A 21245-nucleotide genomic window follows, 5' to 3' on the forward strand; every position below is an offset into this window, starting at 1 on the left:
AGATCTTATTTGGCTTGTTAGCAGGCCTCTGACTGAGGGTCTAACGGGGAACATTTCTCCTTGCGGAGCGTGCCAAGAGACTATTTGCATATTTAAATTTCCAGAGAAGCATTGCATGACCTATAAGTCTCCTTACACCAGCTTGGCACTCTCCACAAGGAGAAATAGTCGCCCTTAGACCCGCTCAGTGGCCTTTCACCTGTTTCAAGTTGCCCCTCCTCAATGCAAAGCAGAATATCTGATTTGGCTAGGTGAGAGACCTTTGATTGATGGTCTAAAGGGGAATGTTTTTCCTTGCAGAGAGTGCAAAGAAGCTATTTGCAGATTTAAATTTCGAGAGGAGCATTGCGTGGCCTAGAAGTCTCCTTACACCTTCTTGGCACTCTATGCAAGGAGAAACGTTCACCCTTTGACCCTCAGTTATAGGTCTCCCACCTAGCCAAATCAGATCTCCTGCTTTGCCCTGAGGTGGGACAACACCCCAAAACACATGTCTGTACATAGAGTTTCTGGTTTGACTTTTATCCTAAGTCATGTGGCAAGGCTCGTTAAAGGATCAATGTTAACTTTTAGGATTGCTACCTCTAATAGGTCCTCTTCCTTCTGAAGAGGCCATTTGCATATGTAAATTCCCAGAGGAGCATTACATGGCCTATAAGTCTCCTTACACCGACTTGGCACTCTCTGCAAGGAGAAACGTTCCCCTTTAAGACAGTCAGAAGAAATGACATCACTGTAGAAGTTAAGTCACTGTCTGTCCAACATCATAAATTGAGGATCAGTGGTGGGGTGTTGTCTTTCGCTGCAACTATTACCTCCCCTATAGCTGAAAAATTCTGTGACTCTCATATACTTTGTGCTTTGTTTCCCTATTTCTAAGATCTCTGCTTGCTATCATTGAATATCATTATTCTTGTATACATCCTGACCTAGTCCTTCTCACACTGCTGAGTATATGCTACAGTTTTACTGTGTAGAACATGAGCTGAACACATCAGCGGCACTAGTCTCTTTCTTGTCCCGATAGTTTTGCTACAGTACATCAGTGCAGGTAAACTGTCTGGAGTACAAGATACAAAATATTCTCTAGTATAGACTGAATACATTATAACAAAACTTTGGCGGTAAGAAGTGACCTCAATGGATGTAAAAAAAAATCAGTTTTGATTCACTGAGAGGAAGCAGAGAGAAGAAAGTTGGAAAATTTTTCATGATTATGCTTAATTTGCTTAATTTAAAAAAAAAAAAATTGAAATAAAATTCATCCAACCGAGACAGAGAATCCAATGACTTCAGAAAATAATGACAACTACATGAAAAATATAAAATCACATTTAATATGGAGATTTCTCCAAATTTACCAATAAAAACATCCAATAAAACGTTGTTGACCACCACCAGGGGGCACTAGGTCTAGAAGCTGGAGAGCTGCACGGATAATTCCTACAGTCTGCGCTGAACCTGAGCAATGACGACATCTGCAGCAACACCCAATGGCGTAACTATAATAGGTGCAGGGGTTGCCACGTGCCACTGGCAACACTGTACTGCTAGGTGGCACGTCTCAGAGAGCAGTACATAACTTATCGGCTGTGGCACTAGTACCACCGTTTATGATGAACCGTAAGTAATGTCCACCATACTGGTACATGGTGGACACTGCCGGAACCTACAGTAGTCAGACTGCAGCTATAAGGCACCAGGTCCTCCGCAGTATAGAAGGCACCAGCATCCATGTCTGAGCGTCATATGTTATTAGAAGCCGCTGGAGGTGCTGGAGTCTGATGTGGTGGATTGCGCCATCTTTCTGTAGCGGTGGCAAGATGATTGACTCTTCTTCCCTAATATTGCCGATGTCTGATTTCTGGCAAGAAATCTGGAAAAGAAAAAAAAAGTCATAATAATAAATGCCACAGAGATATTATGGTATCAAATGATACGGGGGGGACACAATAGTGACTGCTTTTTGCCATTTCATTCCATTAACCATGTACAATCGAGGCCAAATGTTTTGAGATGGACACAAATTTTGGTTCTCTCACAGTTTGCTTCTTCGGGGTTTTTATATCTTTTACTCAGATGTTTCTCTGATTACTGAACTACAATTATCAGAAAGTTTCAATATTTAGTGCTGTCTCTTATTTTTTGAAGACTTCTACCCTTCGCCTTAGCAGCTGGATATCGGCTTCTGGGCCAAATCCTGACTGATGGCCGACCATTCCTGGCTCGGTGAACAAAACATTGAAATTTTGGGTCCATGGCCAGGAAACTCCCCAGATCTCATGCCGATAGAGAACCTGTGGTGAATCCTCAAAAAGTGGAGGACAAACAAGACACAGAAATTGTGATAACCTGTAAGCACTGATGAGCTAAGAATGGGCAGTCATCAGTCAGGATTTGGCCCAGAAGCTGATATCCAGCTGCCAGAGCGAAGGGTAGAAGTATTGAAAAATAATGGACAACACTATAAAGTCTTCACATAAACTTCATGAATTTGCTAAAAAAAAGGGGAAAAACGTATGAAATGCTGATAATTGTACTTCAGTAACCAGAGAAACATCGGAGTTAAACATCTAAAAACACTGAAGCGGCAACCTGTGTGAAAACCCAAATTTGTAGGTAGTAAGTTCTTGGGAGTCAGGGCTTTGCTTCCATCCTACCATTATTTCCAACAATGGTTTCCTGCAGAAAACTAATGAGGCTCAACATCAGGATGGAGGCCCCTTGAATCCTGTATGTATGATATAGATAGATATCATACATACAGGATTATTAAGCAACCTCTTTAACGCGGCACGGGGCAGTAGCCGTGGGTGAGGTACTCGTCTTTCACGCCCCGGCACATTACAAGGAGATGGGGGTCCTGGCTGGGTGTGTGGGCTTCATCCATGGAGGCACGGCTCCCTTGCAGGCTGCATGGTCAGGACCAGATGATGAAATGAGTGAGACCACCAATCAAACAAAGTTGTTTTACTGAACATCAATTTGGTGGGTACTAATAGATAGCGGGTGCATAACTTCACGAACATTTCTTTAAGAGCATGGAGCATCTTCACGCACATGCTCGCTTTCTTTCTCTAGGATCGCTTGTTTCTGCCTCAACTAGTTCCTCTGCCTTCACGATCCAGCACAGTTCTTCGGGACCTATCCTAGTACCCACTAACGGTACCACAGTCCAGTAAGCGAGAGTCCTATACTTCAACCCCCAGTTCCGTGTCCTCTTTCCCCTTAGGGGAGCTAGATTGCGACTATGGCCTTTACTTAGCTTCTCTGTCTGTTGACGCCTTGGTACTCCCGCCCGGGGCACTCTCTTAGTCTCATGTTCCCAGTTTCGTCCTGGCCTGTTACCTCTTCAACTTGTGTCCTGTCCCAGGACCCGTCTCCAGTTGACCACTCTGTCCTTTGGTCACTTCTACTCAGGATCGCACTATCCACTGCCTCGGTCTCCACTCATGTCAGAGACATCCATATCAAGCGACTCTGCTGACTGGTCAGACCTTAGGTCTGCTTCTATTGCCTGCTGGGCCCTATCTGACATCCCAACAAGAAACTGTCTCTGTCCCTTCGCTTTATCCCCTACCCCTCTGGGCTAATCCCAGCTATTAATTCTAACTCTCCCAACTCTCCCTACGGCTAGGCAAATTACAACACTAATAGCGCATGTCACAATACATATTACAACAATACACGTGTCTTCAAGGGGGAATGTGGGCAGTATGTCCATCTCCTTACACATCCATCCTGCTGCCGAGCCTCATTAGTTCTCCTGCACTGCAGATATTTTCCATGGCTGCTCCACACCAATGAGCTGCAGGCCTTTGTGGTTGGGCGCACAGCTGCCATCTCTACCCAAAAGCCGCAACCTCAAGACAATGGAAAAAAGCAAAATGATTTGAAGAAAAGATTTGTGAACTTAGAGGAATGAGGCTGCCATAATCACTGAGGATTTGTGAGCATTAAAGCCAGAAACCGGGAACCATGCAGCAATCAGGCGCCCTCGCTCTACATCAATGGCTCTGCTGTAATTATGTGCGGTTCTTTCTAACATTTTCCACAGAGGACATCAAACAGAAACAAAACAGCAAAAGAAATAGAAAAGTGCACAGATCTATGTGGATCTAACAAAGGGTCCCCAGGGAGGGGTCACAGGGCTAAAAACTAGACTGCATGGAAGAAGCAATAGGAAAAGTGATTTATGAAATAATGATGGCTGACAATTGTCTCATGCGGGATGAGAGGGGCTTGTACTGGCAGCTGTGACCAGCGGGATGGGAGGGGCTTGCACTGACAGCTGAGACCAGCAGGATGGGAGGGGTTTCTACTGACAGCTGAGACCAGCGGGATGGGAGGGACTTGTACTGGCAGCTGTGACCAGCGGGATGGAAGGGACTTGTACTGGCAGCTTTGACCAGCGGGAAGGGAGGGGCTTGTACTGACAGCTGTGACCAGTGGGATGGGAGGGGCTTGTACTGACCGCTGTGACCAGCGGGATGGGAGGGGCTTGTACTGACCGCTGTGACCAGCGGGATGGGAGGGGCTTGCACTGACAGCTGTGAACAGCGGGAAGGGAGGGACTTGTACTGACAGCTGTGACCAGCGGGAAGGGAGGGGCTTGCACTGACAGCTGTGACCAGCGGGAAGGGAGGGGCTTGTACTGACAGCTGAGACCAGCGGGAAGGGAGGGGCTTGTACTGACCGCTGTGACCAGCGGGATGGGAGGGGCTTGTACTGACCGCTGTGACCAGCGGGATGGGAGGGGCTTGTACTGACCGCTGTGACCAGCGGGATGGGAGGGGCTTGCACTGACAGCTGTGAACAGCGGGAAGGGAGGGGCTTGTACTGACAGCTGTGAACAGCGGGAAGGGAGAGGCATGTACTGACAGCTGAGACCAGCGGGAAGGGAGGGGCTTGTACTGACAGCTGTGACCAGTGGGATGGGAGGGGCTTGTACTGACAACTGTGACCAGTGGGATGGGAGGGGCTTGTACTGACAACTGTGACCAGCGGCAAGGGAGCGGCTTGTACTGACAACTGTGACCAGTGGGATGGGAGGGGCTTGTACTGACAGCTGTGACCAGTGGGATGGGAGGGGCTTGTACTGACAACTGTGACCAGCGGCAAGAGAGGGGCTTGTACTGACAACTGTGACCAGCGGGAAGGGAGAGGCTTGTACTGACAGCTGTGACCAGTGGGATGGGAGGGGCTTGTACTGACAGCTGTGACCAGCGGGAAGGGAGGGGCTTGTACTGGCAGCTGTGACCAGCGGGAAGGGAGGGGCTTGCACTGACAACTGTGACCAACGGGAAGGGAGGGGCTTGTACTGACAACTGTGACCAGCGGCAAGGGAGTGGCTTGTACTGACAGCTGTGACCAGCGGGATGGGAGGGGCTTGTACTGACAGCTGTGACCAGTGGGATGGGAGGGGCTTGTACTGACAGCTGTGACCAGCGGGAAGGGAGTGGCTTGTACTGACAGCTGTGACCAGCGGGATGGGAGGGGCTTGTACTGACAGCTGTGACCAGCGGGAAGGGAGATGTTTGTATTCGCAGCTGTGATCAGCGAGATGGGAGGGGCTTGCAAAGGCAGCTGTCACCAATGGGAGGGGCTTGCGCTTACATATATTTGTCACCATTCAAATGGGAGGCACTTGCACAAATGATTGCACCTATGATCAAGTGTAATTAAAGGGAATGTGTCATCAGAAAATGACTTATTGCTTAAGTCAGGTTTTTGCTTTAAATGTATTTTTTTTATACATTTTTTTTTTTTTTTTTTTTTCAAATCACAATCTACATTTAATATAAATAAAAATCTTGTAAATTTCACACTGGCCACCGAGGATTTTTTGTAGACTGTAACTTCCTATTGTTTCTGGAATCAACACATGTAACTAGCCATAATGGTCAACTCCTGACCCTATCTTATGAATTCAAGTGTCTAATGAGCCTGAGCAAAGGTCATTGTAAAGAGAGGGGGAGCTGCGACATCTCCTATAGTGATTGGTGGATCCTGTATTATAAGCTGTCTTCGTCTTCTAGCCTCTGCTGACAATGAGCCTGCTGATAACTCTTCCTTAAAAGACAGGAAGTGGGAGTATAAAAAAAGGCCCAGTGGAAAATTGTGAGATTACTAATTTTGAAAATTTGTAAACATTTTATTTAAAAAAATACATGTAACACAATAATCTGATTTACAAAAATGGTCATTTTCTGATAGCAGCTTCCCTTTAAAGATTTCCGTCATATCCGTATTTCCTCTCCACCCTGTAGCTAATAATCATGGTTCACCTTCTATCTGAGAACAGCTCATCGATCTCCTGTAACGTTCGTCCTTTGGTTTCCGGAATAAATATGTAAATAAAAATTATGGCAGCGACTCCCATGATACCGTACAGCAGGAAGGTCCAGGACAGGCCAATGGACTCTGCAGAGTAAAGATAACAGGACACAGTAAGCCAATGGGACAACATGGGGGCCAATGTCACAGGACCACCGGCCTCACCGCGACAAGTTCCTATCCCCGCCTTGCGTGACTCTCTCTGTAACTCCCACAAACTTCAATGGTGACAGCCAAAATGCAAGCTTTGCCACCTCTGCATTGTGTTTTTTTGGGAGTATCGGCCATTTTGAATTAGTAGACCCATTTTCCTAGGTCCCTCGTCTATCAGAGGTGTGTTCTGCATTTATCATTCATTTATGTCTTCAGTCGTAATGAGGTAAATCTCCCAGTAAAAGGAAGCTTGGCAGTCTGGGATCGCACATGTCACCGCTGCAGCCAATCACTGAGCTCAGCGGCCCAGTTGAGCTGCTGAGCTAATTGATTGGCTGTAGCGGTTATGTGAGCTGTTGACGGAACGTCACTTCTGTCGGCAAAACACTGAGAACATAGCAGGGGCACAGAGATGGCACTGGACTCGGAGAGAGTGAGTACTCTGCGATTTTGGTATTTTACAGAACAGGCATCGTTTTGGATACACTTTTCTAAAAAACCCTTTAATAACATTTTTTCTGATATATTACTCTTGAGACAATGGAAAGGTTTTTTAATACAAGATGATACTTTTGTCTTTTATATGACATGCAATATTAATAAAGAACTCTAAGCTCCTCCCCTTTACAGAAGATCCTCCCAATTGCCAATACTCAGTTCATCTTTTATAATATTATTCTCACTTGAGTTTTAGTTAAAGTTTTGTGCCCTTAATGTAATGTTTCATCTCTCCATCTAATGACCTTCCTGCTGTGCCGATGCTTATACACAGAAACCAATCTGAACAAGCAGAGCAGCAGTGTAAAGCATGGGGGAGCAATACATCAACCCCAGCCTCTGATGAGTTGATAGTGGAGGATTACAGACAACATCAGACTCCAACAACCAATGCAGCTAAACAAGGGTCACTGATGATAGCGGTGAGCTGGAGCTGACCCTGAATGCCGAGCAGATGAGGAGGATGCAATATAGTTTATCCCATAGTCAGCGGGATTTGTGCAGTGACAACAGCGCTCTGTGTGACTCACCGATGACATCCAGGAAGGACATGGTGATGAGCAGGTTGGTGGCCCAGTTCAAGCTGTTACAGAAGGCAAAGGCTCGACCCCGGATTTCAGTAGGATAGATCTCGCTGAGGACCAACCAGGTCACTGGAGGAAGACAGAGGGGACAAGTGGATTCATTAAAGGTCCAGGCTTATGATACTGATCACCTATCTTGATGTCAACAAAAATGTTTTGATTCAATGGCAGCAACTCTGAAATAGGTTTTCTTGACTTAAAAGGGTTTTTTATGGTCTTGGAAAACTGTGCTTTTCTCACTCGCCCCTGGTCCAGCACTAAGTCTCCACCACTGCTCCTAGTGTCTGTTATTGTTTACAGCTCTGACGTCATGTAGACAGCGCTGCAGCCAATCAGTGAGCTTGTGCAGTCTACTTGGGCAGAGCCGCTGAGCTGATTAGCTGCAGCACTGTGGATGTGATGTCAGTGCTGCAGACAATAACAGACACCGAGAGCAGCGGTATAGACTCAGCTCTGGACCCAAGACTGGTGAATAAAGGGCAGTTTGTTTGTTTTTTGTATTTTTTATAATAAACTGAACCTGGGGACACCACATTCCCCGAAAATGGAAAACCCATTTAATGACCAAAGGATATTTAGCAATCTTTCTGTGTTTCGCTATGACGTTTTTACTTTTCTATGCCTCTACATTTATTTCTGTATTTGTTCCAATTACTTGGATACCAAATTTGCTGCTGTACACTACAGAGTCCCTGATCTAAAATATATTGATGTGGAAGACAAAGAGAATTATGTTTGAATATTGGAAATTACTCTGTAGACCCCAGTATAACATATCTAATGCACATTATTGGCATTCCTACACACCCTAATGTAGACACATATGAGTATAGTTAGTATGGCCTTTGGCACTTCAGTTTTTTTTGTTGTATTTTTTGCTGAAATTAGAAAAAAAAAAAAAAAGTCATAAATTGTTCTGATTTTTTTATTACTTAATTTGTGTTTTTTTGTAACAATTTTATTACCCTAGCCTTAGCCCTAACACTAACCCTAGTAAAAATTGTGAAAATTCTCAAAACTTATAGATTGTTTTTGTTATATTTTTTTACACTGTAGACAGTTTTCTGTTCTCCTCTCACAAAATGACAAAAGTGGCAGGAGCTGCGGGAGAGCAGAGCCAGGATCCTTCCTGCTAGTCGAGCTGTGATAAGCCTACCACAGCTTTCGCCCATGCCACAGCTGTAAATCAGCAAGAGCTTAATAAAAGGTGGTGCTATAGAATAAGAACCATTATTGACTGCCATAAGATAGGCATATTGGTGGTTATTAAGAGGTTAACCCCCCTTCTGACATCCGCTGTACATGTATGGCATGTCTATCCCATGTATATGGAGCTGAGCCTACACCATACCCAGCAGATGCTTTGATCACAGCTGTTATCCCCTTAAGTACCGCTGTCGATCCCTAACAGCGGCATTTAAAGTCTTCAATCCCTGGGGCGCACCATTTTGGGGGCCCATCATAACCTAAAAGGCAATGGCGGGGTGCTAATGGGTTTCCATGGCAGGGGGGACCTGCTAAAGGTCTCCATAGCTGCCATGTTGGTACTCATGTAAAGCCCAGTCGCATGCCATGATTTTAGCTATAGACATTCGTAGGTTCTAGTCTCCTAAAAGGACTAAAAAAAGTTAAATTAAAAAAAATAAATAAATAAAGAAAACAAAAATTTGTATCACCTGCTTTTCCTCCACTTGAAAAAAAAAACATTAAATTATTTATCCATAAGCGGAACGCCATATAGGAAAAAACAGCTCTATCAACGGAAGAATAAAAAAGTTGTGGGTGTCACAAAATGGCTCCACAAACCATTTTTTTTTTTTGCAACTACTGAAATAATTTAAAAAAAAAAAAGTTTGGTATCTCCATATTTAGACTGCCCTGAAGACTAATACTGCAATGTCATTTTTACCACACAAGAAACGGTGTAAAAACAAAACTAAAAAAAAAGTCGGAATCTCAGGTGTTTTTTTGCCATTTCACAGAATTTGGATTCTATATTATTTGGTAAAATTAATAGGGTCATTCAAAGCTACGACTTGTCCAGCAATACAACCAGACCCTCATACGGTGATGTCAATGGAGAAATAATAAAAGTTTTGAGTCTTACAAGCAGGAAATGAAAAACAAAAGAGCAAAAACTAAAATTGTCTGCCCTGGGAAGGTGAACCGAAGAAAGCCGCGCATGTCTAGTGGGAATGTGACCGGGAGTATAAGTATTGCATACGTGTGGTCACATGACTGCCCGGTCTTTCCACCGGCATTGGAGGATCTTGACAGCACGCACTTAGAGTGACTGCAGACTTTCGTACCAAACCTAGACAACCCCTTTAAGTGGTGAAAAAATTCAGAAGTTTGTAAAAAAAATAAATATTGGTTTGTGTCACCAGTTTTTCAAGATCCATAACATTTTTATTTTTTTGTTGATGGACTTGTCTTTTGCCTGGTTTTATTGATACTATTTTGGGCTACATAAGACAATTTGGTAGCTTCTTATTGTATTTTTTTATGGATTTCTGGTGACTGAAAAAAAAATTCTGACATTGATTTTTTTTTTCCTCTTCAAGGATTACATTTTTAAACAATTTTTTTTAGATATTTCACAAAAAATGTTTTTGTTTATTTTTTACTCCCCTTAGGGAGATTGAACCTGCAATTGCTTATACTATACAGGGCCGCCATCAGGGCATTACTGCCCTTACTGCTGTATGGGGCCCAGTGACCAGAAGCAAAAAGGGGGGGCCCCCGCCAGCCCAGGCCCCAATCTTACTGCTTACCAGGCCCTTAGGGACAGCAGCTCGGTGCATGATGCACCCGGCGGACGGAAATGAGCGCTGTACTTTTGTCATGGTCCTGGTCATGTGACATGCTGCACGCTCATCTTCAATCAGGACTAGGAGCAGAAGTGTGCCACATGTCTTGCGGGGACAGCGACGGGCGGTAAGTGTAAGGCTATGTTCACACACGTTGTGTTTTTTTCTGCTGCTAACTTTTCTCTAGCAGGAAAACAGCTGCGTAAAAAACGTGCGTATTTGAAGCGTATTTTTGACCACCCATTACTTCCTATGGGTAAAAAAAACACAGCAAATACGCAAAAACGAAGGTGCGTTTTCTGCTGCAGAAACGCTGAAAGAAGTGGCATGCTCTATTTTCCAAATACGCAAGCAAGGCACAAAATACGCAAACAAAAAGCAACATGTGTGAACAGAGAATTCTGGTTTCTCATAGAATTTGCTGGTACTGCAAGACGCAACTGAAAGTTTGCATAAAAATCTGCTGCAAAATACGCAGCAAAACACGTGTGTGAACTTAGCCTAAGTGTGTGTGTTGCGCTGCTCTGCTGAAGGAGGGGAGGCTGCTGAGGGAGGGGAGGCCGCTGGAGAAGGAGAGGCTGCTGAGATGATGCTGGTGAGGGAGGGTAGGCTGCTGAGGGGAGGCTGCTGAGGTGATGCTGGTGAGGGAGGGTAGGCTGCTGAGGGGAGGCTGCTGAGGTGATGCTGGTTAGGGAGGGTAGGCTGCTGAGGGGAGGCTGCTGAGATGATGCTGGTGAGGGAGGGTAGGCTGCTGAGGGGAGGCTGCTGAGGTGATGCTGGTGAGGGAGGGTAGGCTGCTGAGGGGAGGCTGCTGAGGTGATGCTGGTGAGGGAGGGTAGGCTGCTGAGGGGAGGCTGCTGAGATGATGCTGGTGAGGGAGGGTAGGCTGCTGAGGGGAGGCTGCTGAGGTGATGCTGGTGAGGGAGGGGAGGCTGCTGAGGGGAGGCTGCTGAGGGGAGGCTGCTGAGGGAGGGTAGGCTGCTGAGGGGAGGCTGCTGAGTGGCTGCGGAGCGGGGGCGCCAATCTTGTTTCAAGAGGGTGCCAACCTCCGCAGACAGGTAGGGACGAGTAGTTGCTAAATGAGGTGGCCCCCCTTTCCCCCTTTACTCTTGACTACTTGATAATTTTTTTATATTATCACTGAGTTATGTTTTGAGGTGTATTTGTATTTATATTCTAGAATTTATAGGTTTTTAACGAATACCAATAAAGATATTTTAGTAGTGTATAATTGGTGAATATATATGCAATAATATTCCCTGTTTACATTTATTAATTTGGTGATCGCAGGCTGAGGCGGCCGCGGTGGGCAGGTAGCGGCGGTGGGCAAGCTGAGGCCACCATTACATTATTCTTGACTGGGCGGCGGGGCCACTGGCTGTGTGAGTAGCTAACTTAAGTCCTTGTATTAATTTGTCCACCATTTCAGTACGTGATTGTATGATACAATCATTCCCTCCCCCACTTCCTTCCAACCCCCAACCAAAATGTATAAGCTACTGGATGATCCTTAGCGATGCCGCAAAACCAAATGCTGAATTACAACATCAGGCAGCCGCGCTCAGGATTCTCCAGGAGCTTATACATTTTGGTTGGGGAGGGAATGATTGATGGAATCTGCAATCAGAAATACAGATTATAAAAAAATTTACAATCTGGTTGCAATTAGTTTAAAAATAAAATGTATGTGACACATTCCCTTAAAGAAAAGTAAATAAAATATACCTTAAAAAAAAAAAAAAAAAAAAAGAGTATTGGGTGGAGTCTCAAGGGGGCTCGGAAATTTTGACAGTATGGGGCCCCCGAAATTCCTAGTGGAAACCCTGATACTATATACTGCAATACAACAGTATTACAGTATATAGTGTATATCATGGTGTGCTATAAAGCTAGGCCTATAGCTTATCTTCACATGGGTACCAAGATGGCGTTCAGCAGGGCTTTGGCTGCCATGCTAGCCCATCAGTTCCCCAAAATCACATTGCCGAGAGCCGATGCGAGCCTATAAGCACAAGCAGCAGCAACAGCGCTATTTGAATGCCGGTGTCAGAAATTGACAGCAACATCTAAATGGTTAACAGCGGCATGCAGAGCTCAGCTGCAGACATAGATGTCAGCTGTTTCATTTAGCCGGCATCTGCCTCGTGTGGAGCTGGCTCAGGTTATGAGCCTGCTCTATACATGGGGATCCACTGAATGACGGATATAATTTAATAGTAGTGGAAAACCTTTTAAGAAAAGTTTTATACATTCCTACTACTTAAAACCTGTATATGTGACTGTAGCCATCAGATTTTGTATCGCCTGTGCCAGACCTGAGAAATCCACAAATCCCTTTAATTCTTACGCACTTATTTGCTTTTCACTTACTTGGTCCAAATCCAATAGAAAAAGCACTTACAAACGCCATCAAACTCAACAGAGTAATCCAATTCAAAATAGCATAACTGTGCAACGTGCCGGCTCTGACTGATGAATCTGTGTGGATTGTCTTCCCCCTACTGGAACTGGTCACTCCCGCTGTGTGACCACTCATCATTCCTGAGTTAAACACCTTGGGGTCATTTAGCGGAGTTTGAAAGGACACCGTGCGGGCATCCATGGTAGAGTTTAATGAATGAGTAGATTCATTAACTTGTGCCACGGATTCACAGCTTTTGTGAGAATCCAACTGGGTCATAAAACTGGCGCATCCTATTCCGGTTATGGAGATAGTCATAATAATGCTGCCGGTGAGAAGTAAAACTCTCCTCCCTGCCTTGTCTGCGCAGCTCATGGCCACCAGGGTAGAAAGAACTTTGACTACACCAAGCCCAACAGAGGCTAGAACGGCCGATGAATTGCTCCGGAAGCCAACTGAGCGAAAAATTGTGGATGCGTAGTACAGGACATTGGGCTGACCGGTCAATTGCTGAAATAGTACCAGCCCTACCCCTACCAAAGTCCTAGTCCTCATGTTATCCTTTGCCCCAAAGAGATCAAGGAAAGAGTAGACTTTGTTGGATGAAGATGTCTTTAGATCTTCTGCCTCCTCAAAGTCTTGTAGCTGAATGAGTCCATTGTGGGATTCTTGGTCTGAGAGATTCGCCTTAGAGGCTTTGGACGGAAGAAACAAGACACTGATGAACTGCAATAAAGCTGGAGAAATTGCTAAACCGAACATATATTTCCAGCCAGACAGGAAGTAATTTACCCCGTAGGAGAGTAGAATGCCCACGGTGATGCCAGTCTCATAGAGGGACACCAGCATGCCTCGCTGGTGAGGCTGGACAATCTCAGATATGTAGATGCAGCAAGCCATGGAAGAGATGGAAATGGCCAACCCAATAGTGAAACGGCCGATGACCAACCACCAGAAAGATCCAGACAGAATTAGAATGCCGCTGCCGCTCAGGACCACTACATTGCTGACCAGTATAGAAGTCCGGCGACCAGTACGGTCAATCAGGAAGCCACCCACTAGGGAAGCTGCCAGGGCCCCCACCAGTACAGCGCTGACCAGGACCTCCTGCTGGAAACAGGTGAGAAAAAACTCATTCTTCAGGTGTAGTAGAGCCCCGGAGATAATAGTGAGCTCATATCCAAAGATCAGGCCGCCTAATAGCGACACCGTAGCCGCCAAGATGAGATGAACTGCTGGGATACCTGGAAGAAAGACAGAGAAAGTAATTAGCTGTGAGGTCAGACGAACATAAGGTGAGGTCACATGCAGCAGCTGAAAGCTGTGCCAACATGCAACTACAGGTGTATCTCACAAAATTAGAATATCATCGAAAAGTTAATTTATTTCAGTTCTTCAATACAAAAAGTGAAACATATATTATATAAAGTCATTACAAACAGAGTGATCTATTTCAAGTGTTTATTTCTGTTAATGTTGATGATTATGGCTTACAGCCAATGAAAACACAAAAGTCATTATCTCAGTAAATTAAAATAATTAACAAAAAACACCTGCAAAGACTTACTAAGCATTTAAAAAGGTCCCTTAGTCTGTTTCAGTAGGCTCCACAATCATGGGGAAGACTGCTGACTTGACAGATGTCCAGAAGGCAGTCATTGACACACTCCACAAGGTCCCAGAGTTCCAATTTTCATTTGGAAATCAAGGTCCCAGAGTCTGGAAGAAGAGTGGAGAGGCCACAATCCAAGCTGCTTGAGGTCTAGTGTGAAGTCTCCACAATCAGTGATGGTTTGGGGAGCCATGTCATCTGCTGGTGTAGGTCCACCGTGTTTTATCAAGACCAAAGTCAGCGCAGCCGTCTACTAGGAAATTATAGAGCACTTCATGCTTCCCTCTGCCGACAAGCTTTTTGGAGATGGAGATTTCATTCTCCAGCAGGACTTGGCCCCTGTCCACACTGCCAAAAGTACCAATACCTGGTTTAAACACAACAGTATCACTGTGCTTGATTGGCCAGCAAACTCATCTGGCCTTAACCCCATAGAGAATCTATTATAGAGAATCTATGGGGTATTGTCAAGAGGAAGATGAGAGACACCAGACCCAACAATGCAGACGAGCTGAAGGCTGCTATCAAAGCAACCTGGGCTTCCATAACACCTCAGCAGTCCCACAGGCTGATCGCCTCCATGCCACGCCGCATTGATGCAGTAATTGATGCAAAAGGAGCCCCGACCAAGTACTGAGTGCGTTTACTGAACATACATTTCAGTAGGCCAACATTTCGGATTTTAAAATCATTTTTCAAGCTGCTGTTATAAAGTATTCTAATTTACTGAGATAATGACTTTTGTGTTTTCATTGGCTGTAAGCCATAATCATTAACAGAAATAAAAACTTGAAATAGATCACTCAGTTTTTAATGACTCATATATATATATATATATATATATATATATATATATATATATATATATATATATATATATATATTGAAGAACTGAAATAAATTAACTTTTTGATGATATTCTAATTTTGTGAGATGCACCTGTATCTCACCCGAATCTCTTGCCAGCAGAGAGAGCGCTCCTGTACTCTCTAAGAAAGAGTTCCTGCCAAACCGCTGATGGCGGCTTATCCCTTAGAGCAGGGTTCCCCAACTCCAGTCCTCAAGGCCCACCAACAGGTCATGTTTTCAGGATTTCCTTAGTATTGCACAGGTGATGGAATTATTGCCTGTGCAGGTGATGTAATTATTACCTGTGCAATACTAAGGAAATCCTGAAAACATGACCTGTTGGTGGGCCTTGAGGACTGGAGTTGGGGAACCCTGCCTTAGAGAACAAAAGGACCGGCAGTCAAAAATCGGACATGCTGGATCCTTACTGCCCCGATAAGAGTTGGTGCAAATCGATCCAGCGCAGCGAGCAGGTTAGTAATCTGTGGCCGCTGGACGGGAGTTCTTAGAACCATCTCCTACCTCCTGGCATCAGTGTCTCTTCTTGTGATTAGTTGGACTGGCGCAACATCATCATTGTGGTAAAACGTCATCGTTGTGATGTGACGCACCAGCACATGATGTATAAGTAGGGCCTAAGGTATAAGACATAACGGAATAGAAGTACTGAGGCTGAGAAAGAGTGGTTATTGGAGTATAAAACTGGGTTCAGACGAGTAGATCATCAGATCAGTGGTAAATGATCACCAGAAGCGAGCCCACCACTATGGCAGTCAGGAATTGCATATAACGATGATCACGTTGAGCGTTTTTGGCCACATTGTCCGATCGTTATAACCACTTACACTACACAATTATCGTGCATGATGGGTCATAACTAGAGAGGAGTGAATCACTTCGCTGGACCCTGGTCCAGTGGCTACAACTGTAGTCAGAAAGGTTGCCAACCGTCCAGAAATTCCAGGACAGTCCATAAATATAGGGCACTTTTTTGTCCTGTCCGTAAAAACAATTTAAGGCGTCTGTGATTTTTCTGAAGCTGAAGAAACTTATCTAGATTATGTTGACTGTAAGAACAGGTACGGACGGCCGTAGATTCTTTCATCCAAGAGAATCGGGTTGATTATGCAAATGACACTCTGATCAAACTCTTAGCATTGTGTAATCCGATTCTCTCGGATGAGAAAATGTACAAAAAAGCCTCTGCGTCTTCTCCATTCTCTGAGGCCGAGGAAATAAGACTGCACTCAGATGTCATCCGGGTGCAGTCCGATGATTTCCACTTACTCACTGACTTTCATGGCCAAGTGCGATCCGAATATCACATCAAACTCAGGTATGCAGCTATTTTTCCCTCACTGTCTAAAATAGGACATGTGCACAGCCCAATAAAATAACATTAGTCCGGGTGCGATCTGATGTTTTGTCAGATCGCACTTGGACCGAAAATACAGTCATCTGCACGAGCCTTAATTGTCATCATTGTACAGTGAATGCAGATGATGTCTTCATATCAGAATTCTGGGCTGTACACATGTATCAGTTATAATCATATGGTTTATTATGGTTTTCCAATATGTCTGTAAAAAATATTGTCTGTCCGTGATTTTTTGAGAAGCTGTCCAGATAAAAGAAAAAGTCAAGTTGGCAACTCATGCAAACCGTCTCCTATCTGCTGACATCATGTGTGCGTCACACTGTAACGGTGACGGTGTATCAAACCAAGAGGCGTCGGGGGTTCCCAGCAGGTAGGAGGTAGTTCCAGTGGCCGCTGGACTAAAATACACAAAATATTCATTTGCTTATCTGTAGTCGTAACCGTTCATATCTTAACAATCATCTTTTCACCTAAAAATCAGCGTAAGACATGGTTTACCAGGTATTCAATCAGCGTAAGACATGGTTTACCAGGTATTCAGTGTGCGACATACCCATGATGCAGTGACGGTCACCGACAGCGTTCTCACATCGTAGGTAGTGCTGGAAAAAAAATCAAAACAAAGAGGCAGTGAACAAGTAGCAGGAAGACTCCAGAGAGGGCACAGAATCCACCAGATACAGCAAGCGGCCGGTCAAGGGTCCTGGTGTCTACAGGATACAATGTGGAGTCCAGGCAGCTTGGCACAAACAGCGGAATATTCTCCACCTGGAGCGGGGAAGGATCTGTAACTAATGCAGGTCCACCAGTCCCATATAAATAAAGTTTAAAAGGCCTGCAACTTTTTAATAGACTTCTATATCTTAGTGCATCACCATTTCAAGATCTATGCTTGCGGTCAGCGAATGGGGACAGACCTGTCTACAGTCAGAGACTGAAATCCTGTACAGACCGTAGACAATGTATCAGCTCAGGGAGGATGTCCCACCTGTGAGCACAGAGATGTGATACATTGTGCTGGGTGCACGGTGATCGGCAGAGGTAGTGGTTAGGTGGCAGATACAGGGATAAGCATAGGTGAGCACTACTTACTGCAACAGGGAGGACAGAGCAGGGAGGAGGGGAACCGGCTGCAGGAAGTGAGGAGGACGTGGCAAAGAAAAAAAATACTTTTCCCTTCTCTCCTCCCAAGTTCAGGAATCTAAGTGTATTAACCCTTGCCTACCTGCTCAGAAGCGAAACCTGCCCTCCCCAGGACTCCTACCCACAGGTTCACATTCAACTTTATCCATTTCATCTTTCATTGTACATTTTATTATTTATTTTTTAACAAAAACTTACTTTTTTTTACTGTTACAAAAAGCAATAACATTTTATAAATTAAAGATTTGGTTACAAACTTTTCAGCCTTTTTTTTAATTGCATATTTACTAGGGGATGGGGCTCGTTAGTAGCTATATTTCACAAAGCTATGGAAGGTACGGACAGCCGTATTCTCTCTCATCCAACAGAATCCATTAGGCAAATTACACTGATTCAGGGTGTGATCCGATTCTCTCAGGTGCAGAAAAGATGGAGACAAAAAAATTCTCCATCTTTTCCATTCTGTTAGTCTATGGAAATCAGACTGCACTCAGAAGTCATCCGAGTGCAGTCCAATGTTTTCTATGGACTCATTGACTTACATGGCTGAGTACAATCCGAATATCAGATTAAACTCAAGCAAGCTGCGATTTTCTCCTCGGACAGGCTCGGTCCGAGAAAAAAGTCTGACGTGCACAGCCTTATAGAATAACATAGGTCTGAGTGCTATCTGATGTTTTGTCAGATCGCACTCGGACTGAAAATATGGCCATCTGAACCTGCCCTTAGTGGTCAGCACAGTGGAGATCGTTTCACAGGACAGTCATTATTACAATATCAAATCGATTTGATTATCGGTAATTATAAAAGATGCCTCAGGACAAAATGGTGATAACTCTCCGCTCACGGATACAGTCGAAAACTCAAAATGGTCAGTCCTATGTAAATAAAGCCTAATCATGTACGATGAACAGTTTCCAACAGACGGTGCTTCAGCTCTTCACCATCTCAAGATCATTGCTGTCACTGGACAAAATGTCGTTGTTATTTATATCCAGCCTGGCTCAGATCTAATACCTTTCACAGCTGAAGGTTTGTAACAATAGAATCCAATGTAGGCATCAGAAGCTCAAAAATGTTTCAACTCCCCTAATAGTTTCTTACAATGTATCAGTCGGAAGTCTATGTGTTTTGTTCATTTTAACAAACCCTTAAAGTGGTTTTCCAGTTTCAGAAAACCTCTGTCTGCCAGGCTGCAGTTTATGTGCCTTAATCACACTCCCCGAGTCCAGTGCTGAATCCCTGCCGGTGCACCGGTATCAGTTATTGTCTCCTGCACTGATGTCACGTCAACAGCGCTGCAGCCAATCAGTGTGCTCAGCGGCTCTGTCCGAGTTGAGCTCACTGATTGCAGCACTGTTGACGTGGCATCAGCCCTGCAGACTATAATTAACACCAGGAGCAGTGGCGGAGACTCAGCGCTGGACCTGGGGAGGATGAGAAAAGTACTATTTTTTTTTAATTTTTATAAAACTGCAGTTGGGATATGAGAGTTTTCCGAAATTAGAAAATCCCTTTAAAGGGGTTGTCCACTACTAGGACCACCCCTTCTCATTCTGAATGTTTGCCCCCATTAAAATAAATACACTTATACTAACAACATGAGGATGTTACGTCACGCAAGCCTGATTCTTTTATTTTCAGAGGAGATAAGTCCCTGGTAGCTGCTTTCGCCTCTCTCCCCATTGAAAACACTTGGATGCTCGTCTAGGCTGAGCGTTCATGTTTATGGTGGTCTTGAGAGGTAGCTGTCTGCTATTATACAGCTGGATATTAGATCTGTGTATCCTCTGCTTTTCTCCCACACTCCAAAGATATACTGACAGGGAATTTACATAGTGAGCCCCGATGGGGAGAGTGATGATAATGTCTGTACAGCGCTACGGAATACGTTGGCGCTATAGGTAAAATAATATTCCATACAATATGGCCCCCACTGGGATCGTCGCCCATTGTCTCCAACCTTGGAGGAGCTCTTGCTCACTTTTCAGGAGACTGAGCGACAACATCTGTAAGAGATTCAGTGTCATGTTGTCTGTCACTATAGAGCGCCCCCTCATGGTTTGGTGTTTCACGTAAATAAAAAGAACTAATATGACCTGTGAAGTCTATAGGACCTATGTCGATTGTGCATGCCCACCATTTACCTTACAAGATGGAGGCCAGGAAAGACCTTGTCGTGTCTCCCGAGGTCAGCGCCATCAGCTACAACCGATGACAACCACAGAATAGAGCGGCAACTTGTGACAGATTATCAGGAGGATTTCCCCGCAGCTATAGCAACATCCTCTCTAATGGTAATGAGGCCAGGCTTAGAAGACGAGGTGATCCCGCAGGTGGAGGGCAAGCGGGGGACGCGCCGGAGGGGCGACCGGGACCACAGAGTTTGCACATTTTTCTTCCAGGTCTGATACAGTTTATCACAAGTAAAAAGGAAAATGTCAGAAGAGACAGCAGCAGCAGATCGCTACCATCACAGCATATATAGCTTTATGCTCCAAGCTCGAGATATCATATTGACATCATAAATACCATGTAAACTATATACAGCACTATAGTATCCTGGAGGGACCTGTAGCTCTGTTCATCCTGAGCCTCCTAGTTCATGAATAGAATACCAGGACTACAGTGCATACTGGCACACCGGTAGGATGATACAGGCGTAACCCTACATAACACTGTAGAAAGTTGGACAATTATTACTAACAGTAACACGACTTACCAAGCATCTAGTGGAAATCACCAAAGAATCATCAGACTTCTATTTCCCGGAAACCATCAATCTGAAGCTGCCGATATGTTCCTAGCACTAATCCAGCAGGTGCGACGGCCATGAGGGAGCTGCTCTCGGCACAGGCTTTTCCCAGAGGGGCTCTATGTAGCGCTGGGGGACCTCATTTATCTGGAGCTGGGTGAGAAGATGGTGGAAAATGAGAGAGATGTGACTTGATAAACAAGTTTGTCCCGAATATGGACTCTAAGATCCTCGCCAAGGTACTTGCCTAAGGGCTATAAGCTAGCTGAACCAGATCTGCAGCATTCCCAGCCTCAGGATGGCTGATGGATCGTGTCTCATGAGGCCATTACATAAAGATCGTACTCGTGGCCCTGGTCAGTCATGGTCATACAAAGGCTCTCTTGAACTCACGAGCACAGGCATAGGTTGGGCTCAATGTTAAGTTCCTATAACCTTATATTCCTTGATATTCACTGTACGGTGCTGGAGGACTGACCCCTTTCTGGTGCTCTCTGGGGTCAGACAAGGCTCCTCTCTCACCTCACCTTTTGGTTTGTGTTAGGCCTCGTTCAGACGTCCATTTTTCGCATATGCTACCTGTGTTTTGTCACTGATTGCACTCGTACCTGTGATAGTCTATGAGGCCATTCACGTCCGTGATTTTTTGTAAACTGAGTGGTCCATGTAAAACCGTGGAGACGTATCTGATCCGAGTATCAGATCAGAATCTACAATACAAGTCTA

At 44.8% G+C, this 21245-nt stretch overlaps 1 protein-coding gene across 3 annotated transcripts; it reads right to left on the minus strand.

The window, feature by feature from the left end:
• Positions 1-1316: 1316 nt before the first annotated feature.
• On the minus strand, positions 1317-20732 carry SLC2A10 (solute carrier family 2 member 10). 3 transcript variants are annotated; one of them, XM_073682693.1, is made up of 7 exons: positions 17714-17778; positions 17175-17223; positions 12752-14026; positions 7518-7640; positions 6288-6423; positions 3733-3863; positions 1739-1876 (listed from the first exon to the last, which is right to left on the minus strand). In XM_073682693.1, the coding sequence occupies exons 2-6, from the start codon at positions 17176-17178 to the stop codon at positions 3758-3760; spliced, it is 1644 nt and encodes a 547-aa protein (XP_073538794.1). In that variant the 5' UTR covers positions 17179-17223; positions 17714-17778; the 3' UTR covers positions 1739-1876; positions 3733-3757. The 3 variants fall into 3 exon arrangements, with proteins under 3 accessions (XP_073538792.1, XP_073538791.1, XP_073538794.1); XM_073682691.1 differs by lacking the exons at positions 3733-3863; positions 17714-17778 and adding an exon at positions 20487-20732 and having other exon boundaries at positions 1317-1876; XM_073682690.1 differs by lacking the exon at positions 3733-3863 and having other exon boundaries at positions 1317-1876.
• Between the last annotated feature and the right edge of the window lie 513 nt (positions 20733-21245).

Source organism: Phyllobates terribilis, unplaced genomic scaffold (genome assembly GCF_046119375.1).
Source record: "Phyllobates terribilis strain yellow unplaced genomic scaffold, ASM4611937v1 Scaffold_5__5_contigs__length_657084704, whole genome shotgun sequence".
Taxonomy (NCBI): Eukaryota; Metazoa; Chordata; class Amphibia; order Anura; family Dendrobatidae; genus Phyllobates; species Phyllobates terribilis.

What these genes read in the sequence shown, in the direction of transcription:
- SLC2A10 (XM_073682691.1), bottom strand. An exon ending in TTCTATTGGATTTGGACCAA is followed by an intron (nt 7,641 to 12,751) that starts GTAAGTGAAAAG and finishes GTCTTCCTCCAG; the next exon opens with TGACCTGGTTGGTCCTCAGC. An exon ending in GTCCTTCCTGGATGTCATCG is followed by an intron (nt 6,424 to 7,517) that starts GTGAGTCACACA and finishes TTTACTCTGCAG; the next exon opens with AGTCCATTGGCCTGTCCTGG.